Below are 23314 nucleotides of genomic sequence, written 5' to 3' on the forward strand. Positions count from 1 at the left end.
GTCCTACTATCCGATTACATGTTTGGTCACCTTTGAGGAGTTCTCAAACATCTGCAAATTATAAATTATCGTACTCACTTCTTGTACATTCTTCAATCTTAATATAATTGGGGTAAACCCCGCTATTTCTATAAAAGAATAATTATAAAACTAGAAAAATAAAAAATAAGGGCATTACGGTAATTCACAACTGAAATAGATAAAGCTGTAAAGGAAAACTAAAATGGATAGTGAGGCAAACACACATTATTCTGGCTTATAAAAATCTTCTAAAAAAAATTATAGAATTTAATATGCTGACATATTATTTCAATAATAAATTTAACTTGATAAGCAGGCAAAAATTATTGTCAATTTTAATGTTTCATAGTACTTTTTACTGCTAAAATTACATTGAGAAAATGAAATATTCCACTAAATTATCTAAAGAAGAGTATATGACATACAATAACTATTTGGGAACAAAACTATTGAAGTCATTCCTTCTTGAGCTACACATTTTGTATCAATAATGTACAGGGAGTGATACAGACGATTCAGACTTCATAAATCCTTTCAATATTGCAGGTCCAGAACCATCAATGTGCCTACCTCCCGATTTTGTAGGCATCATTCATGCAAGACATTAGTGACAGATCACAAATATTGAAGAATCAGTGCATTGATTGCTCCAGGCTCATATTCCCATCTGTTCAATCTATAAGGACCAAGGAGTATCATAAATGCATGGAATTGGAAATATGCTTCCATTTTTTTGTCTCTGATTAAAATTAAGCTTCCATGTTAAGCAGAGGTCATAATCTGGATTTAAGGTCTTTCAACTGCTGTTAGATGAGCAATATATTATAAAACCTCCTTCTCTAGTCTCAAGACAGCCATGAAAGCCTCCTGTGGTACTTCAACCTTGCCAATTGCCTTCATCCTTTTCTTTCCTTCAGCCTGATAACAATGAAAAGGGTCAGTGTTAGTTCAACAAAGTACTGTCATATTCATATATCATAAGACATTAGCTTTCCAGTCTAGACAGCTTAGCAACCTTGACAATACATGGCAGAGAGCAAATTTTTGAAACAAGAAACATGAGGGAGATTTGCTAATTCAAAAAATAGATTTGTTTTTTTGAGAGATAATGGGAATTTATGGCATCTCAATTGAACCATAAATCGAGGAAACATACTCACAACCTCAGTGAGAATTGGGTGTCTTGACCACTGGGATAACTATCAAGAGACAACACATTGCATAATCTTAGATCCTTAATATGTATTTATCGATTTTTTTAAGTGTATCATTTTGTGTATGCATCTACTTTTGTGAAGGTGTACTCAGCATGAATTAGGTGTTTTATGAATACATGTGACTGTTTAATGCACTGTATATTTTTATTCAGAAAAAAGGATGATTTACTGACTAAATCAAATATGCAGGAAAACAAAGGAACCATTAATGCATTGGTAAAGTGGTCATATTTATTACTTGTGGAAGAACATCAAAAACATTATAGGTGCATGAGTCATCCATGGGAAACTAAACCCTTAATACGCACCCAGATTTCCACACAACATGATTTATAAGGGTTTCTTTTAATTGATGACCACTTCTAATATTGAAGAAAACCCACATATAGGCATAACTGACTTTATACTGCCCTTATGAGGGAACGCATCCTCCTTTCCAGCATTGCCTTTGCCCCAACAAGATAAGAAAAGTAAAATAAAATCACATAGTTCTTTAACCAGTCACCCTTGAAACACATCCTTTGCTGATGTAAAAGATACAAATTATAGGGTGCAAGGCAAGGGTGGTGGCTCTTGGGTTCACACAACAATGTAACACTACAAGGAAACTTTTAATTCGGTGGCCAAGATGACATGTTCGGTTTCATCTTATTGGTAACTAGCTTAGGATGGAAGATATGACAACTTGATGTCAAGAATTCCTTCTTGTATGGTGAGGTAGACTGACTATGGATTCTATTTCGAAGACTTCTCCAAATTATACGTTCAAATTGAAGAAGAAGATATATGGGCTCAAGCAAGCACCTAGAGTTTGGTACGATAAAATTGCTTGATTCTTTTATTTTGTGACTTTTATGTTTCAAATTCTGATCCAAGCATGTCTGTGAAAAATCGTGGTGGTATATGCATGTCATTGTTTTACTTTATGTCGATGACATGATTGTTAAAAATGATTAAAGAGATTAATAAGCTTTGTGTAGACCTTTCTATCCAATTTGAAATGAAGAACTTAGGAAGCCATCATTTTCTTGCATTGGAGATAAAATGTTTTAATAACATTTTCATTTCTCAAAAGCACTATGCATAAAAGCTTATTGAGAAGTTTGATCTACAAGGAAGTAAATTATATTCTACTCTCATGGATGTGAATGTCAAACTGAAGAAAAGCGATGGCAAGATTCTTGAAGATCTAGGACTTTTTCAGACACTTGTAGATAACTTATTGTATCTTACAATTATAGAGACATATATTGCATTTTTGGTTGGAATAGTGAGCCAGTATATGCAAACACTTAGAAAAGCTTAATTTGGATGATGCCAGGAGAATTCTTAGTTTTGTCAATTTCACTCTTAACATTGATTTACTTTATAAGAATACAAGTTGTGCGCTTGTAGGTCTCACTGATACAGATTGGGCTGGTGATCTTGAGGAGAGGAAGTCGACATTGGGTTATGTTTCTAGCTTAGATTAGTCATGCTTGCATGAGAGGAAATATTTATGTTTGCATACCATGGCGCTCTTTAGCACGGAAATAGAGTATAAAGCAGTAACTCTTTTGGCATAAGAAAAATATGTATGGTTGTGAACTTTGGTTAGTGATGTTCAGAAGGAGATTGACTATCTAATGAAGGTTAGTTGTGAAACCAAAATGCAATTAAATTGGTGACAAACCCAATTTTTCAAGTAAGAACAAAACACATTAAAGTGGAGCACCACTTCATATGAAAGAAAAGAAAATGCTTCAAAAAGACATGGAGCTTATGGATGTGCGCTCTCGAGAGAACTTGACAATATCTTTACTAAAGCTCTTTTGAAGGCCAAGATTAAAGAACTTCAAAGAATGCTCAATTTATTTACTTTAATCTTTGCACTAAGGAGTGTTCAAAATTAGTGCTTCACTTGCTTCTCATGCTATTTCTCTTATCTAATTAGTATATTACTACCACAATCAATTTGATAGTTGTCATTAATTATTAGGGGCACTTTGGGAATAGCTTGTATTTTTTATTTAATGGTCTTGTAAAGTCAGGTAACTAAATAAGCTATAGTGTGCAAGAGGACTTTAGTATGACAACCTCTAAGTCATCTTTTTCATTGGTGTCATCTTGGAGAGGAAGAGAAGGGAAAAAGATCCAATCTTGGGGTTTTGCTAAAGGTGGGTGATCTTCTATTACCTCTTGCCACTCTTGTAAGCTTGTATTGTAAGTTTGTTTCTTTATTTTTTAAGATGAAAGTTTATCAGCTATAAGCATTAAGTTTGTTTGGGTGCCTTGTTGTGAGGTTATTATCTTCGTTCTTATTGGGCCCGATTGCTTCAAGCCCATCTTTCTCAAACCCTTTTTGGGTTAAGGTCTGTGATTGATTGGCAAGCCCGATGCAGGGCCACTCTTCTATATGTCATGCAGGCCCTTCTGTAAGATCTGTAAGATCTCAAACCAAGGACTACCCACTCCAGTCTCTCTCAGATTTCCCACTATGGCGGGCCCTTCTGAGCTTGATTCATGTACTTGATAACTAATGATTACAGCAGATAATTGAATAACCCAGAAATGCATTACATAATTAGTAATAGTAGATAAAAGACAACTCAGAGATGATGACAAACAAGAAAGCATATAAAATGTCCAAAATTGAAAAATTACAACTGCAAGGAGGCAAGGACATATTTAACAGGACAAGATGAAAGTAACGGTTAAAAAGTCACCTGCTTCTTTAGCAACTTCTTTTTCCTTGATATATCCCCACCTGCATGAGAAGTGAACAATTGCAGTAGTAAATAAAATCTTAAGTATGAAACAATACAGCAGTCTCGATACATTTAAGCAGGGGAAACCTTCTGCATCTGATTTGCATGAGATCCCAAAAAAGATTTAGCAATGAAACGAGTAGCTGGGTTACAGGACCTATATATACTTGGAAGCGTGTAACGTTCTACTCACCGTAACATTTTGACAGAACATCCTTCCTAATTGCTGATAAGGATTCACTCGCAATCACCTTTGCACCGATACAAGCCTGTCATGATATAATACAATTTGCATATCAGCATTCTTAAAAGAGAAACTATCAGAAACAAAAACTACAAGTGGTCAATTGCATAATCAGAAACCACCAGCAATCAGTTTACAATGGCAAATAAAAAACAGTTTCATGGCGGTCTATTTCCTCAATTTATCAATAGCTAACAAACCAAGTACTTTGACCTTTATCAAGAAAATTTGATGCATTTAGAGAGTACAAAGAAAAGGGCTTCTCCAAGAGAGCAGCTATGTTTGAAGTAAACAGTATTCTAATTTCTGCTTGGAATTCATGATACAGGTAGAAACTAAATGTAGGAACCAAAAAGCGAATCTGATCATATGGCTGTTACAGGCTTTAAAGCTGGCAAGACAAATAGTAGCTTATGTTCTAAAAGCAGGAGTTCCTAGCCAGAATAGTTAAGATGAAAGAATTGGATGTGATAAATCCCATCAAGGATCAACTCTTTTGGGGTGCTAGGTTGAGGTAGTTATATAATTGGGAAACCACAGATTAATTGGGAAAATAGGACCTCTCTCAACCACTTGATCCACAAATTACATTAAGGGGTCTGCCATGCCTAACACAAGCATTTCCATCACAAAATAGACCTACTACGTCAATAATCAGATCTGTCATATAAGCTTTTGACTTCAAATTTCGGTTAACTTGGTTTATGGTTGAATTTGCTACTTTACTTGGATAACTTCACTATTCCCATATATTATGTTAAACAATAACCAATAAAAGTTAGCAACCACCCTATTCTTAGAAAGAAATAGGGCCATCTACATGTTTGATATTAGCCACTTATATATATACTATAGCGAGTCACTTGCTTGGGATCAAATAGGTGTCATAGTCATAAAGCAAACCTTAACTTTTTTCAGACTAAACTAGGAGCCACAAACCTTTATTAAATAACCAACAACCTAAAAAGAGGGAGAAATAATTTGCTGAAGAAAATGTAAATCAACACTCAACAGTTCCATCCCCTTACATACCGACGAACCTACAACCCCAACTTTCCGTTACTCCTTCCTTGGCATCTAGGGTTGTCATCTTCCTTCTTCACCCTGTTTCACTCATCTTTCTCGAAGATCATACATTTTCTCTCTTGAGTACTTGCTCACTTTATATCATGGATCCTAAAATCGGTCAATCCTGAGTCGGATTGGCCGATCCGGAACAAGATCGGCCACAACTGATCCTAATCAAACCAGTTACGGTCTGATTTTTGGCCAGTATCAGCCGATTTCAGCTAGTTTTGACCGTATCAACTGAAAACAACAATATCGGCTGAAATTAATTTTTTTAAGATTCAGGTTGAATCTAAAATGTAACTTAGGAAACATTAATAATTGATGTCATCAACTGCTTTATTTTCAAATCTTTAATTTTTACTTCCTATCTTGCACACACACTCTCCTCTCACTCTTACACTTTACCGAGTTCATTTGGCGGTAATACGAACTGGGTCAGATTGGATCACATCATGAGGACATTGAGCTCAATAGATCGAGCCTATTTATCTTTTAATTAATTCATACTTATGAAAGTCATTAAGACAAGTCTAGTTAAGTCATATAAGCTGTAAGAACTAGAAAAAAAAAGGATTGAGAGAGGAGGGTGCACGTGCAACCCTCACTAAGATAAATTTAATTAAGTGATGTAAGCCACTAAAACAAATTCAATTAAGTCATGTAAGCCTCTAAGGCAAGTCCTAGTTCGAGTCATATAAGCCTTTAGAGCTAAATCCGAATAAGACTCATGACCTCTATATGAGAGGGTGGACTTCTTTGTTTATTAATCTAAGCATTTAAGCGTTGAGAATTAATTATTTAGTTATTTTTTTATTATCGTATTTACTATTTTTATCATATAGATCGTATTTATCTTCATAAGAGTAAATCGTAACCGTGAAACCTTTACAAACACTTAAACCCTAGCCACTACTTTCCTCTAGTAGCCACCACTTTCCTCCACTAGCCACTCTACTATATGGCCAACATCCACCACGACTCTTGGTTGTTTGCGACCCATCGGCGACTGCCGCAAAGTCAGATATTTACCGTTCTACCCCGTTCTGACCTTGCTCCATTACTTTAATTATATCTTTTCATCTATATGTCCGATTGATGTGAAACTAAAACCATTAGAATCCTAACTCACAAGACTACCACCACCTAAGTTTTCATAATTTTCTTACATCCGGATTTGTCCAGATCTGATTCGTAACATTGGTATCAAAGCTGACCCTCCGACCTTCATCCACTTTTTTTAAGATATCTTCTAAGCTAGAATTTGATCTGCGCGAAATTAGATTATTAGAAAGATCGCTTTTAGGGCTACAACCTATCAAAATTTCATATCGATCCAACAACCAGATCTACCTCAAACTCTCTGTAAGTTTCGTACAAATTTCTGTCCAAAAACTTATCTGAATTAGGTCAAGCCTATTGGTATCAGAGCCGACGTACCTCGGACGATAGTTAACACGCAATTCGAGACGAATGAGAAAGGAGCAACCATGGAGGACCGGGAACTCATCTCCGTTTCTGTGGGGGTTTCTCCGGAACCACCACCGGCAATTGTCGGAGACGAGCCACCAGCATGGGCGGAGACATTGATAGAATCTGTGGACTTGTTGAGAGAATCATCGAATGAGGGCTTCAAAAGGATCAAGAAGGCGATCCAAGCCTTGACGACCGTTCTCCTAGCCAAGCACGACTAACCCGCGCCGCCGACCATGGCCGAAATTGACCCTTACAGCGTGAATGATCCAAGCCGTGAGGGACATGACGAGCCGGCCCATGCCGCAGCCTTGACCTCTCATCCGGCCTCAATGGAGCCCTCTCCCCACCCCACTGGCAGACACTCACTACTGCCGCTGTCACGCTAGAGATGTCGCCAGTGCAAGGGCCGAGATCATCTTCCCCGTACACGATGAAAAAATAGGGCCAAAAACTCTACCTTTCCATCGGCGGCGATCTAGGTAATTTCGGTCCAAGCCATCATCATCGACACCTTTGGATCATCTGCACTCGAGCCATGGACTAAACTGCATGCACCTTGGCTCAAATCGCTCATGGCTAGGGTTTGGCCCAAGTCACCCGTGGCTACAGCAGATTATGGCTCAAATAAGTGAGTCCTAGAGCAGAACCTACCAAAGGGCCCTCCTCGTGGTAGATGAGACCCACATGGAGATCGAGGACATGCAGTTCGAGAGCGACGAAAGATATGGAAACCACTATGAACACCTTGAAGACAAGGTGGTTGGAAGCGTGATGGATTGATACGAACCGGGTCGGATCGGATTGCATCATAAAGACATTAGGCTCGATAAATCAAACCTATTTATTTTTTAGTTGGTTCATACTTATGTAAGCCTTTAAGACAAGTCTAATTAAATCATGTAAGCCACTAAGGCAAGTTTAATTAAGTTATGTAAACCTTTAAGACAAGTTCTAGTTCGAGTCGTATAATCCTTTAGGATTAAGTCCAAGTAGGACTCCTTGTACCCGACCTCTATATATAGAGGGGCTTTTTTATTTATTAATCTAAGCATCAAAACATTGAGAATTAATTGAGTTTAGTTATTTTTTTATTATCATATTTATTATTTTTATCGTAGTCGTTAGATTGTCTTTATCTTTATAGAAGTAGATTGTAACCGTAGAACCCTTCCAAGCACCCAAACCTTAGCCACCACTTTCCTCCAACAACCACCCTATTATATGGCCGTCCACCACCACCCTTAGCTGTCGGCCACATTCCGACAATTGCCGCAACGTCGGGTATTTACCGTTCTGCCCCGTTCCGACCTTGCTCCACTATTTTAATTATATTTTTTCATCCAGATGTTCAATTGACATGAAATCAGAATCATTAGAGCCCTGACTCACGAGGCTACCACCACCTAAATTTTCATAATTTTCTTACCTCCGAATTTGTCCAGATCTGGTTTGTAACAGGCGGCCGTTTCGATGAGCCTCTCTAGCTAGTCCATACTTTGGTGAACTCGGATGAGTTTTTTTTCTTATTTTCCTTTCTTCTTTCTCACTCACTTTTTAATTCCTTTTTTCTTACTGCTATAAAACAACAATAAAGAGAGATCTCACTCTTCATGTTGTTTTGTAGTAAAAATTTACGAGTATAAAAATTTGTTTAATTCAAAGTCAAAATTCATTATAGTTTTGAGTGAGTTTTTTTTTTTAGTTTTTAAACTTCATATGTGACTAACTTCTATTTCTTATTTTTCTATTATTTATATAATTAAAAATAATCTGATTTGATATGGGCGGTCTATATAACTGATATAGCCGATACGGCAGATACGTATTATTTTTTCTAACAACCTATCCTGATCCCAATACCGAGTTCCAGAACCTTGCTTTATATCACTATAATATTATCTGCAATAATGTTCTTTATTCCTTTCTTTGCCCTTTGCTTGACTGCCAGACTTTAAAATGAGTTTGCTGTTGCAAAATAGTTGTTAGAGGCCTAAAGTTCAACATCATGAGCCAAAGGTCAACGGCATCGAAACAGGTGAGATCTGAAACTATTCCATCTTTTTACAACCTATTTTCAAATTTTAATTGTTGAAATTTGTCTCTTTCAAATTCCAGGTCTCAACCTTGTCTAGTTAACCAACTTTTAGCCTTAATGGTCAATTTTGGTTCATGAGCAAAGAGCTTCATGATTTTAAGTTATTTAACTCTACCAAAATTTCCTTCGCATCAATAAGTAGAGAATAATCTAGCAAGCTAAATTGCATTAAAAAGCCAAAATATATGACAAGTTAGTAAATTATCCATAAGAACTTTACCAAATCATAAACAAGAAATTTATCGAGTCATAATCTTTGACAGTTCTATAATTAATAAGAATGTTAAAACTTAAAACTGCTCTGAAAGTATACCAGATTTGTAGATTTGTCACGTGAGCTCAACATTTTTCCCCACTTCCCCCACCCATTCCAATCAAAAGGAAAAGAAATAAAAAAAAAAGTAAACAAGTAGAGAAGAGGAAAGCATCTTACTTGGATTGGCACTTTGAACATCTGTCGAGGTATAAGTTCCTTTAGTTTTTGAGTTAGTGCCCTCCCAACAGAATAGGCCTACAAGGGTAGAAATAATGAGTTGCATGAGATATAAACTCTATGGTAGAGATAGAGCTATATTAACTTTACTTATTACCACAAAGAATCCAATCAACTCCTGAAATTTAAGGAGCTTCATGGACTCTAGCTAATATTGCAACAGTTCAAATCTGCAGGAGACTATATATATATATTTATAATCTGACATTACAAATTGAATGTTGGGAAAAAAAAAAATACAAATTGAAACAAAGCTAGTTTAAAACAAATTATTTGGCTCAATCCTACAGAGCCATCCGTCGTTTTAGACTTCATTCTATAAATTATAACATGTCTAAAAATCCTTATTTAAAATTTCTAAAAACAGTCTTATTCGTAATTGAAGAGTTTGCTCTATGAGTGGAAAGCGGAATCATAATTAATATAGGTAGCCACCAAGTTGTCACATCATTATTTATGGCAAGATTTGAATAAATTTCCAATTACTAGAAAGACCCAACTCAGAAGGAAACAATTATAACCAGACTAACTTGGTTGGATCAATTGAAGCAATTTCTTGTATTTATAACAACTTCGTGTGACATATTTCAGCAGTCCAGGCCCAAGCCCAAATAAAGGAGAGTTGCATTAGATAGGTTGATAGCTAGAGTAAAAATTTTCTCAAGAAAACTATGAAAATGGATCCTAGAATAATTAATGTTAATGCTAGGTTATCACTAGTTACAACTGATGCATTGCATCCCCACTACCAAGATGTAGCAATGAGCAATGAGGAGCATAACACCCTACAAGATAACACATACAAACACTTAGGTTAGCAATGCGGTGAGTGCAAGCAAAGAACTTTGATTAGCTGCGTGAAATATAGGGATGCTTTTTAGGAAAAGTATAAAGCTATTAAAAAAAAATGGATAGGAGAGAAATATAGAGAAATTGGAACTAGTGGATATAAAATCTTGGTATGCCTGAAGAGAAAAAAGACAGAAATGAGGTAGGTACTAAAATGTTACACTTTCTCCAAAAAAAGAAGAAGAATCTTTTTGATATAAAGGACAAGAAGATGCAGTTTGCAATTTAATATAAATTCTCCTAACTAGGTTACTAAGTCATGGTTATGATGCAATACTCACAATATATGACAAGTAACCAACTAACCATGCATATTTATATCAACCATTTTTCATGGACTGATATACATTTGGCACATGAAGTTTGGAAATAAAAATATTGTTTCTCGTCTATTATCTTTCAGTTGGCTTTAGCTTATTTCATGCTGGTATACATAAATAGCTGAAAACCTATGAACACAATCTTTAGAACTGCAGAGAAATCATATAAAATACCATATCGATACGATACTTGTTGGATCATAAATTTCTCAGTTGACTCCTTTGCAGACCACTAAGAAACTCAAATACTTCAAAAACTCTAGCTGTAACCATATCAATTACCGTATCAAATATTATACTTGTCAAATACTTTAAGGATACATGTTAGATACTTCCTTTATATGTACAATTTTTTGAAAACAAGAAAGAAAATATAGATTTTCTTTGGAAATCTCCAGGTTACTTTTTAAATACCTTCGAGATGTCATTTATTCTTTTTTGAAATTTCTAGGATACTTCTCAACTAGGCCAGGAAAGTTCTATATGTAACAAGTTGACCATAAATGTCATTTTATTCTTGACCTACAAATTTGAAGGGAAGCAATATTAGGATTGCATGCGACAAATGCATAATCAACTCATGATTTATAGATCAGTGTTCTTGCTCTTAACATCCATGTCTAGCATTAAAGGAGTGTTTAAGTATATCTAATTCAAATAAAATACAGATATACAGAAATATATGTTTTGTTTGCTGAGATATATATAGATATGCATGCGCACACACACAGAGATATATATGTACATGTATATACTATATGTGATCTCCATATCCTTCGTGAATCTGTATATTGTCGTACCAAATTATCAATATTCCTAATTGAATTCATAGACATTTTAAGCAAAACCTAAAGGCAACTGATGAACCAGCAGAAGTTTCATGTATTGAAACTCCACAGGATTGCAAAAACTAGAAATGATATTTTGAACCTTAAATAACATAAGCCATAAATGTGGAATATTTTGACCAAAAGCAGATACTAAGATTTTAGATGATCACTAAGAAACAAGACAAGTTCCTTTTTCATATAAATAACAAGAACATCAACCCTTACAAAAGGATAACAAAATAAAAGTTTATTTTGAGTACTGTTTAATCACAAGATCTACAGCAGTATATAATAAAAAATTATAAAAATAGCAGGAAAAAGAAGAGGTTATGGCACCTTGTCCTTGTGCACAATTGTTGCTAATGGCTCTACAGGCTCACCATTAATCTGGACATCAAGCTTTACCAGATCACTTTCCCTATACCTGGCGATTGAGAAGGTATCAATCAAGACAATCTCTACAAACTGGCCTAATATGACATAATTAGATCATCCTCCAGTTCTTTAACTTAGTTGGAATATCTTATGATATGATTGCCATGCTAGTGGCACGAGGCGTACCTAGCTGGTCTGCCATTAGCACACTAAACAGTATTGACATGCTGAAAAGTAATTTATATTTATTCATCTCTACCATAAGGTCCACCATTGCATAATAGGAAACCCCAAAAGGTAGTATGTCACTCGTCTTGTAAGGTCCACTATTTTTTATTTATCTATTTTGTGGTGTAAAGGGCTGCACACCCTAAATTTTTTTTTCTATTCACATCAGATGTATAGGGTTTGCACATGGGGGAGTATCCTAAAAGTATGATTACACTGTTGATATATTACCTACCAGCTTTGAAATATCAGGGGAGAAATAAGAATCTCAGTTTGACTAGGTAAAGAAGATACGAAAAGTAAAAGACAAAATATAAGTCAAAGTCAAAAGCAAACGACCATTCTCAAATCCTAGTTGGATTAGGAAAGCCAAATCTTTCTAGGGCTAGAAAAATCAAATATTATTCAAACTATAAAAAGCAGAATCAGGTGGGAAAGTAAAAGACCAAATAAGAGTAGTAAAAAGCAAAACCGAAAAAGAATAAGAAAAGTAATCACATGACGACGACTTTTTTAACGCAGAAAACCTCTACTCTGCCAAAATAAATTAGAAAAAAAATGAATCCAGACAAACTAGATCAATCTATATTATATCGTTCGTAGAAACAAGAAATACTTATTATAACTCTCTGGATAGTTTGTTGTCTAAGTGTTGAAGTCTAAATCTCTTGCTCGAATTTTGTCTAACTATTCAATGATTATATTGTCTACGACTCTAGCTCGCAATATGTCACTACAAATCACTCCTCAAACTCTTCGATGGTTGGTGGTGGTAGTCGATGTAGACTACTTATTTCATCTCCTCTAATGCTTAATGAGTAGCACTTGGAAATGTATAGATGGCTCTCCTCGCACATAATAAAAAATATGTTTCATGAGGAAAATTGAGTAAATCTTAAAGATAAAGATAAAAATTCATTGAGTACTCCTTCACTTTGATGCCTTCCTCTAAGCCTCTAGGTCCTTTAAATAGAGGTGGGGATAATTTGTAGCAATAATAGTAGTGGGGCATGCCGATCTTCACTTGCCATGTAGATGGTGGCACGACATCTAGCACGAGGTATGCTGACTCATGCTGATTGACACGGGTCGCATGCGGTTTAGAACAAGGTTCAAAAAATTAGAATCAGGATTGGGATCATTCTTCCGGAAAAATAATACATATCGATCAGATCAGCTGTATCAGTCGCTTAGATCGCATCAGATTTTTTTTAATTACGTAAATTCTAAATATTATTTAAAAATGCAGAAATTTTTTTAAAATTAAGAAAAAATGCTAAAAAATAATAAAATAAAGAAAGAAAAACTATGGTGCAATGAAAATTGAAAAGAAGAGATCAGAGAGCGATTGGAAGAAAAGCAAATAAAAGAAAGAAAAACTATGGCACAGTGAAGAAATAAAGAGAAAAAAAAGAAGATAGAGAGCAGAAGAAACAAAAACTAAGAGAGAAATAAAGAAACCTTGGTATCAAACATGTAATATGATGTTTCTATACAACCCATCAAGTTTCATTCTTTAAAAATGATACAAGCCATCAAATTATTGGTAACAAACAAGACCATCCACCAATTGAAAGCATTTTATATAGGTTTCAGATAAATCAATAAGTTCTCTAAAACCATTAACATTCAATCCAAACCATTAACATAAATAACTTTCAAATAGATGATAGATAGGTTTCATATAAAACAGAAAAAGAGAGGAAGAGAGGAGGATAGCACCGGGAGGGGATGCTGCTCGGAGTAGTGGAGACGAGAAAGGAGTGCTTTTGATAGGGATTTGCTTGGGGTAGAGAGAGGACAGGAAGAGAGGAAGAGAGGAAGAAAAAATAGCGGGGGGAAGGGATGTTACTCGGAAAAGTAGAAACAAGAGAGGATGAGAGCTCAGGGTGCGATATGCTTGGGAGATAGAGAGGAGAAAGAAAAGAGATATGTCAAATTTGGGAGAAAAGGGGATAAGGGTGTCACGCTCTGATCCGGGAATATGAGCCGCGAATCTCTAGGATAAAATCCGGACAAAATACAAAAGCCCAAATAGTAATCAAATCCTAAAATTGATTGACACAACGGAAATTGTACTCCACCTTCAGAATTCTCACTAAGTGGCTTTTTAAATTCTTATAAAATAAAAAATCCTCACGAGCTAGACGCCTAGCAAGTAACCCACTCTACTAATAATAGGTCTAATGATAAATCCATATATGCTAAATTTTCTTGTCTTTTATACTGAATTTCAAAATCCATATATGCTAAATTAAAATCATAAATTCATAATATCTCAATTTGAATAAATCAATATAAAACAAATCAATCTCCACTAAAGTGTATTACCATAGAAATTAAATTATAAATCATTCATAATATCTCAATTTAAATAAATCAATATAAAAAGAGTCGATCTTTGCCAAAAGTATATTATCATGGAAACCTGCCAAAATTGATAAAATGTCATATTGTCTCATTAATGGGTACTCTGACCCATGGCCACATCCCACTACCTTGTCAATATCAGGGTGGTACCAGAAACTTTTCTAGATAGCCGATCTGTCTAGGATCATAATAGGTACTCTATAGTGCCCTATCGAATTTTTCACTAGCCGTTGAGTAAGATTAGAGTCACCAGATTAAAAATCTAAGAATCTTTTCGCTAATCCCGCTAGAGTCACTTGGCAGCACATGGCAATGTTACATTCCAAGAATCTTTTCCCTGGACTTATTTTCTTGAAAACAAATTGGGTTCCAAAGTTCACTTTTATCAGTATTCAACTATATTGATTCATTCTAAATCTCAAGTATCAAATTCCTCAATCATCAAAATTCTCAATTCTTCATATATAATATATGCACGAATAATCCATAAATCCAAATACTATTATTTCTTCTAATATATATATATATATATATAATATAAATTATTCTTAATAAGTCAAAAAACATGAATAAATAATAATCTAATATTTGATCTTACAAAATTTCACATCTCAAAAATAATATTTTATTTGTGATCATATTCTCAAAAATAAAGATCTGTTATATTTTAGTTACAGAAAATAAAATATATTAGCATAAAGATTTCCTCTGTTATTTTCTGAAAATAAAATATAATAATAAATAATTTTACAAATCCGAAATTCCTTTAAATTGAAGTAATTCAAATTTATATCTTATTTTCTAGAAATAAATTAATTATTCTCAGAAATCCGAAAATTAATTTAAATTGAAATACTTCCAATTTATATCTTATTTCTACAATAAAAATAAATATTAATTATTTTCGGAAATCTGAAATTCATTTAAATTGAAATATTCCTAATTTATATCTTATTTTCTGCAATAGAAATAAATATTAAATACTTTTCAGAAATCTGAAAATATAAACAATAAAATCCCTTTTTTTATTCCAAGAATAATAAATCTGAATTTTCTATAAAATACAAAATCTTAACATCTCTAATTCTTTGTTGAAAATCCTTGAAATAATAATTTTTTTAATTTTCCGTATAATTGGCATCATCATATTGTAAAATTTCTTATCTCATAAAATTAAACAGGATAAGAGTAAATATAAAGAAATATTTTTAATTCATCAATTTTTTTTATATAATAAAAATTTAAGAAATTATGAGTGGGAACATACCTTGATCGCTCAATCCAAAATAATTTAATTTCGCATCCTAATCGTAATCAGCACAGATTCCAATGCTTTCCTTTTCTTCTCTTTCATATGATAAGCTCTTCTTTTTTTCTATCTATTCTCTTCTCTTTTTCTATATGTTTTCTTCTTTTTTGTTTCTTTTCTCTTTTTTCTCTAATCTCTATTCTCTCTTAAGAAAAATCTCTTTTTTTTTTCCTATTCTCGGTACTGTAGTACTGCTACAGTCCACCATAACTACTCCCTTAAAGTCTCCTCTAGCGTTTTCTTCTAGGCCCCCTTTTTTATAGTTAAAAAAATAATGTAATAAGAGTCCTAAGAATAAGGATTCTAATATCTTAAAAGATATACCTAAAAATTTAATTTAATTTAATAAAAATCTTAAAATATAAAAGATAAAATAAAATTACTCATTATCTAAATGTATATTTCTACTTATTTATTTACTTATTTATGTTTTAAAATTCTGGGTTATTACAAAGGGCATGAGGGCCAGAAGAAATTTCAAAAAAATATATTTATATTAGCTTAACCACTTAACTATCCCGCCATTAGAAATGGAGAGGCAATTTGATTAATTTTTCAATTTCATCTGAAAAATATTTTAGAGGGTAAAATATTTTTAATAGTTTAAAGGATCATTATATACTAAAAAAAAGTTAGGAGTCACTATAGAAAATGGTGATAGTTTAGAGGGTAAAATGAAAATTATCTCTAGTTTTAATTATTGAACTATTATTAATTAATATTATGTGTTTAATCATAGTGTGAAGTATTCAATCATATTATAGAGTGTTTAATCATTAGTATTAGTTTTAATGAATGTATTCAATTATATTATGTACTAAAATGTTTCTATTTGACCATTGCTATATCTTTAATAAAATAGATTATTTACAAAAATAATCTAAAGATAAAAAAAAATCCTAACGTAAGCTTTAATACAAATATTCAAACTAAAGATCAAACATTGACATACCAAAGACCTAAAAACATCTCTAAATACTCTACAATTTTTATTAAAAATGTGTCAAAAGTAACCCGATGCATACCGGTGGCATGCAGGGTGTGCCGAGGGCATGCTGGTTGGCATGGCCATCGTTGATTTGTAGTGAGTACTAAGAGAATCCACTAAAGGAAACTCCAAATCTTAAATTGTTTCTAAAATTTCCCTTTCAAATCTATGCATGTCATCCAAATGCCCTTTTAAGTCTCATCTGGATGTCCTTAAGTTACCTTAAGTGTTCTTGTGCCGACATTTGGAAGCCCTTAGTTTGTTTAGATGGGATTCTGAAATTGTACACTAAATTAGTTTTTTTTATCACTTTTATTTAATTTCTTGACATCTGATCTTTAGTAAGCTATGCGACTTGATCATACATTTGAATCTAGTTTATACAATTCTAAAATATGTGATTTTGTCCATGAATTTATCATTACGAAATAATTGCACTTGCAAATTTAAGTTTTTAGGTCAATTGGTTATTTAACATATGCAAAGGGCTAGCCTTACCGTTACACTAAATGATGACCCCCTCTTTCAAATTTCCTACTACTTGAGTCAAATTTGCTACATGACTTTCTGGTGGGAGGTAATTATTTTGAATTTCCAAATGATACATTGTAAAACAAGGTGCCCAAGTGTACAATACTCCAAGTGCAATCTAGGGAGGGAATATGTACTCAGATATAAGAAAACTTTTACACTTCCAAAGATCTCTTTTTTTCCCCAAAATCTGTCTGTCCCTCCCATTTATTAACCTTTTATACTTCAAAGAATTTTGGTGTAGTACTCACCTGCGTATATGTCTACAGTAGTACTAGTGGGAAACTTTTCTTCTGTTTAAATTTATTTATCTGAGTTAGCAATTCTGATAACATAAGCCAAGGTTAAAGTAATGCAGGATGAATGACCATTATTTATAGACTGAATGTTTCTTCCAGCTAACAATAAGATTAGCAATTTAGCATAGTATCAGACATGACAAAAGAGGAAAACGAACACAACGTATAGATTTCAGAAAGAGAATTATAGAACTCAAAAGTTCAAGGTTCTGCAAGCCAGTACCCCACAAATGAGTATTCCATGCTAGCATATCCCTTGCTTCTAGATTTTAGCTGATCAAAGAAATCCCCAACCATCTGTACATTAGCAGAGAATAGATATAAGCAGTATCTTACTATAAAAATGCTTATGGAGAAGAAAATGGAAAATTAGCCCATTCAAGTTGAAAACTTCAACTGTGAATATCCTTGCTTTGACTCACAAACTTTAGGCCTCGTTTGATTGGCACATAAGCTTATCTTATTTGCAAATTTATTTCCTCTTATTTGTAAATAGTACCCAAATACCACTCTCTCTAAAAATGTTCATAAGTGTGGCTAACATATGTAACTTTAAGTTACGCACATTTTCCTATCTTACATGAGGAGGTGTGATCAAGTTATCACACCCCTTTCCTTACCAAAATATGCATAAATCTCTTATTCGTGTATAAGGTTTATATACCAACTAAACATGGTCCTAGCCAAGGATGGCCATGCTAGTAGTGGCATGGAACTTGGCATGGGGTGTGCCAGTGGGACACCCTCGTGCTGAGCCTTGCCGAGTCTTGTTGACCAGCATAGGTGGGTGCCGATCTAACACAGTATGTGGAGCCTTTTTAAATTTTTTTTTTTTGTATTTTTATCAATCATCATTAAATTAACTTTAATTTCCATGCAAGTTTAATATTCATATCATATCATAGAAGAATTATAAAAATTTCTATTTGTATGAAGACTATATGAGACGTTACAAGTAATACTATTAGTGGATGAGTTCTAAAGATTATCAATAGTATTTAGTACAACATTCTCGTCTTATTCTTGTGCCAACAAATATAATATTTGATCCTCTTCGTCATGCTACGTTCAATTAGATGTTAGTGTTAATTATTAAACTATTATTAATTAATATTATATGCTGAATGTTATTATGTGTTCAATTATATTATAGTATATTCAATCATATTATGAAGTATTTAATTATTAATATAAGTTTTAATGAATATATTCAATCATATTATGTGTTAAATAATATTTATATTTAACTATTATTTTATATTTAATAAAATAGGTCATTTACAAAAATAAACTAAAAATAAAACACAATAATGTAGATTTTATTATATATATTTATACCAAAAACTAAAGATTAACATGTCAAAGACTTAAAAATATCTCTAACTATCCTAAAACTTTTATTAAAAATATTACAAGTACATGTCAATGGCATGTAAGAGCGCGCCGGTGGTGGCATGGCTATTGTTGGTCTTAGCAATATTTAGATGTAATGAGGTCTAAACCTTCAATCGTATAGGTACTTTTTTGGCATCAACTTGTTAAAGGGATTTGAGTTATTATCACTTAAAAGGCCTACAAGTACTTTTTTGGAGAGGATTCTTCCTTTAGTTAGAGAATTAGTACTTAGACCCTAAAGCTTAATCTCTAAACCTTCAACCCTAAAATTCTAAACCTACAAACTATAACCTAAAACTTATATCCTAAACCTAAAATTCCAAACCACTAAACTCAAAAAATCAAAACCCCAGATATATCCGTAAATACATACAGAAATAAGAGTGCTCATCAAGTTGGGTCAGGCCACCTACAAGCTGAAAAACAAATGACATCGAGTTAAACCTTTGCCCATGCTGGACTCAATTGGGCATCGGTTAAGACATCAATAAGCCCAGACTTAACGCTTGTCCAGCTGCCCCAAAACCCTTGCAACACCCCAAAACCTATTATTGACCCGTGCCCACCGTTGTTCAAGTCAAAACTCATGCTTATATATAATACCCTAAAACTATTAAGAACGTATAAAGACTAGTGTAGGGGTACTCAACCAGTCCCCTCTTAGTACATGCAGCTCCCTTATCAGCCTCCTCGCCCCTCGAACCTCACCCTCTCTCCTCCCTATTCTCCTCTCCACTCTCCTCCTACCTTCTAAGCCCTCCCCTCCCCTCCTCTAATTCTCCTCATTTTCCTCCTCACTTTCTAATATTTACTATTTTTTTGTCACATGGGCTTCGGCGGTTGGACCGGGACCAAGTTCGTCCTTATTGCATCAATCCTGATCCAATGCCTAATTTAGATCGCATGGGTGGTCTTCATCCGATGTGCACTTGAAATTTTGGTTTGAACCCAGCCTGATCTGACCTTATGAGCACCCTTTGTGTATGTATGTAGTTATGTTTATTTGTAGGATTTAGAGTTCTAGGGTTTAGGGTTTAATTATTAGGGGGCTTAGAGGTTAGGGTATAGTTTGTAGTTTAGGGTTCTATAGTAACAGGTTTTGGCTCATAGATACATGCTTATATACATAGCTACATAGATACACATATGCATAGATGTGTAGATACGTACATAGTTACATAAATACATAGATAAAAGAAAAATTGATATAGGTTTTGGCCTCATACAGGAAATTCTATACTAACAAACAGAAAGAAGAGAGTTCCTCCCATTCTTCATTTGTTCAATGAAAAGAACCATAAAACTGTTCATAGATGATTCCATCCCGTTTTTGAGCAACAAGTGGATGAGGACTCTTCTAAGAAACTCAAAGTTTTAATAATTATAGACAAAAAGAGAAGTTATCAGTTATCACCACGTATATATGGTAAAACCATAACAAAACACTAACGACTTGATCAACACTAAGTGAAAGTACTGCAAATAAATAAAGGAAAATATACAAATAAATCAAATAGACTAACTAAAAATGCTAAACTTTTCCCTACAAAAAAAATGAAATAATTATGACCCACAAGACCAATCAAAGACTAACCGAAAAATCTTGTCTTGTCCTTGGATCATAACTTTAACTCGTAAGTTTAAATAAGAAAATATGGAAGTACCACATATAAGTAAAAGAAAAAAAAATATACAAATAACTCACATATATAACTCCTAAAGAAACTTGACTTTCTCGGCCAAAAAAAAAAAAAAAAAAAAAAAGAAAAGAAAAAAGAAACACATAACTATTATGACCCACAAGACCAATTAATTTTGAGGAAATAGAATCTGTAGTTATCTTATTATTAAATCATAATTGTAATTTGTTTGCTCCTCTATTTATCCATATACTTACAAAGCATGGGTAAATAAGTATAAATGCATAAAGTTATGTGGACATAGATAAGAGATTCCTGTAATGACTGCTGAAAGTGAGTTATGAGAATTCCTGTCATGATTGCTGAAAATGCCAAAATGCATAGTCACCACAAAGAGTACCTCTGCTAGTGGTAGCATATATATGATTGAGGCTCTGATCTCTGTAATATACGTCATTTCCTTGAATTCTCCTCTTCTTTCTTGACCAAGCTCCATAAGAGAGCCTATATACTCTCTCGGAGTGAGCATTTCAATCTATAAAATTACACTGGATCATGATATTGATATATCAATGGTTAATGAGATCACAAATAGAGAGAAAATTTCTGAGAAGAACAACCTTGACGAATGGTTCTTCAATTGACTTTCGCTTTCCAGGTTCTGGAAGTAAAGACGGATTGGAGCATTCAATCTGCATAAAACGTTAACAGTCAAAACCTATGTTTCACTTGTTAATCATATCAAACTATCAGTAATCAAGAGAATTTGTAAAAGAAAATATCTTTTTTTTGTCTTGAAGATCAATTTTTAAACAGAAATCCATTAGTTAGAAAATTTTATAAGTTGATTAAATCTAATTTCCAGAGTTTGGGAAAATACACTTTCAACCTGCAAGTTCAATTCATATAAAAGAAGGCCAGCAATATGAAGACATCCGACACGAGTGATCAGTTGATAATAACCATCCTAGAGTATTCCCAAGCAAGATAAATACTTTGCAAAACAGAGTGAATTTGTGAAGACACATCCCCACATAAATCCATATTTTGCTGCATATTACTTGACATTAATCTATGGCGAGCTTTTATGGCTGTAGATGTTAGAAATTTATTATTCACTATTGTAAGCTTGTAACTATCAATTTCTTGAGGAAGTCCCCTTTTTATATATACTACCATGCAAAGAACCTCATTCTGATGCCGCGCTAGTGAAATATTAATATGTTACAAGAATATGATGCATCTATATAATAGCACTGTTACGATCTGACCACATGGATTAAGTCGAGTCAAGTTAGTTAGTTAGCTTTATTTTATTATTTTAAATTTTAAATAAATTAATAATTCGTGTGTGGATCTGATCCGCTAGGAATAGTCAATAAGTTAATTATTATCATCAAATGAATCTTAGTTTAGCCAAATTATTCTTCTCAACTTTAACTTTTATTGTAATCGTTTCTAAACCCTAGCCACCATCTTCCTCCAACAGCCACCCTATTTTATAACCGTCCACCACTACCTTTCGCCGTCCACCACCCTTCGATAACGGACGCAATATTACATATTTACCATTCTGTCCCGTTCTAACCTTGCTTCACTCTTTTATTTATAAATTTTTATCCCAACCTTTGATTTAGGTGAAACCAAAGCCATTCGAACCTTAACTCATGAGGCTACCATATTTTTATAATATTCTTATGTCTAGATTGCTCCAGATCTAGTTCGCAACATTGGTATCATAGCCAATGTTCCTCGGACAATGGTTATCTTGCGATCTAAGACAAACGAGGAGGGAGTGACTATGGAGGATCAGGAACTTATCTCCATTTCTATGGGACTTTTTCTAGCACCCCCTCCACCGCCAGCAACTATCGACGATAAGCCATCAGCATGGGTGAAGGCGATATTTAAAGAGTTTTTGGCCGAATTGAAGGAGAATTTGAAGGAAATCCAAACTGCTACCAAGGACTCGATCTAGGCCTTAGCAGAGGTTCTCCTAGCCCAGCACAGCCAACTCGCGCCGCCAGCACCGCAGGCTACAGTAGAGCAAGCCCTCTAATAGCAAGAAACTCAAAGTCGTGAGAAAGGGGACGAGCCGACCCAAAACTATAGCCTCAACCCCTCCTTCGACCACGGTGGAGGTCTCTCCACCACTGCAGGGCCTCACAGTGGCCGGTGCCGCATCGGGTTAGCCACCACCGCAAGGGCCGAGGTCTTTTTTCTTGCATGCGGTGGAAGTTAGGGCTACCCTAGCTTTCCACTGACGGCAATCCAACCCCCACTAGCGCCGAATTCCACGTCTGACACCTTCCTTGGACCACTTGCACTTGAGACATGGCCTCCATTTGCGCCAACAACTATCGGAAGGCCGCAACAACCGTCAAAAGACTACCAACGACAGCAGTTATTTGTGCAGCAAACCTGCGACCGGTGGCCCTAAGTCCGACACTCCTACAACCACCGATAGCCACGACTAGCTTCCTTGGGCTGAATGCTAGCCAGCAGTGGCCACCACAGCTGTCGGCGATTGTCGGGTGGCCGAACCTAACGTGTTAGGACAGAAAAAAAAAAAAAAAATTGGGTTGAGAGAGTAGGGTGCACGTGCTCTGCACGTGCAGCCCCTCCCCTCTCCCTATCTGGTGCGCAGCGGGAAAGAAGGGATTTCATCTAATCCGAATCGGATTAGATTTGATCCTCATCTAATCTATAAATTAAACCCTAATCTCTCTCTCTCTCTCTGCTTAATGCTTAATAATCTCAGCCCTCTCCTCTCTCTTTTCTTCCTCCTTCACCGACGAAGTCACGCCGTGGAATTGGCC

At 34.5% G+C, this 23314-nt stretch overlaps 1 protein-coding gene across 1 annotated transcript in view; it reads right to left on the reverse strand.

Moving 5' to 3' along the window:
• Positions 1 to 344: 344 nt before the first annotated feature.
• LOC140787161 (translation factor GUF1 homolog, chloroplastic) overlaps positions 345 to 23314 on the reverse strand; it is a 52282-nt gene continuing 29312 nt past the window's right edge. Inside the window, exons 15-22 of the mRNA XM_073135943.1 lie at positions 21116 to 21187; positions 20896 to 21030; positions 17684 to 17757; positions 11697 to 11784; positions 9302 to 9379; positions 4179 to 4254; positions 3944 to 3984; positions 345 to 939 (exon numbers count right to left, since the gene is read on the reverse strand). Of these exons, the coding sequence (XP_072992044.1) occupies positions 844 to 939; positions 3944 to 3984; positions 4179 to 4254; positions 9302 to 9379; positions 11697 to 11784; positions 17684 to 17757; positions 20896 to 21030; positions 21116 to 21187 (660 nt within the window). The 3' untranslated portion in view covers positions 345 to 843. The remainder of the gene's footprint in view (positions 940 to 3943; positions 3985 to 4178; positions 4255 to 9301; positions 9380 to 11696; positions 11785 to 17683; positions 17758 to 20895; positions 21031 to 21115; positions 21188 to 23314) is intronic.

The sequence above is a fragment of the Typha latifolia genome, chromosome 4 (genome assembly GCF_019914945.1).
Source record: "Typha latifolia isolate L0001 chromosome 4, TyphaL0001v2, whole genome shotgun sequence".
NCBI lineage: Eukaryota > Viridiplantae > Streptophyta > Magnoliopsida > Poales > Typhaceae > Typha > Typha latifolia.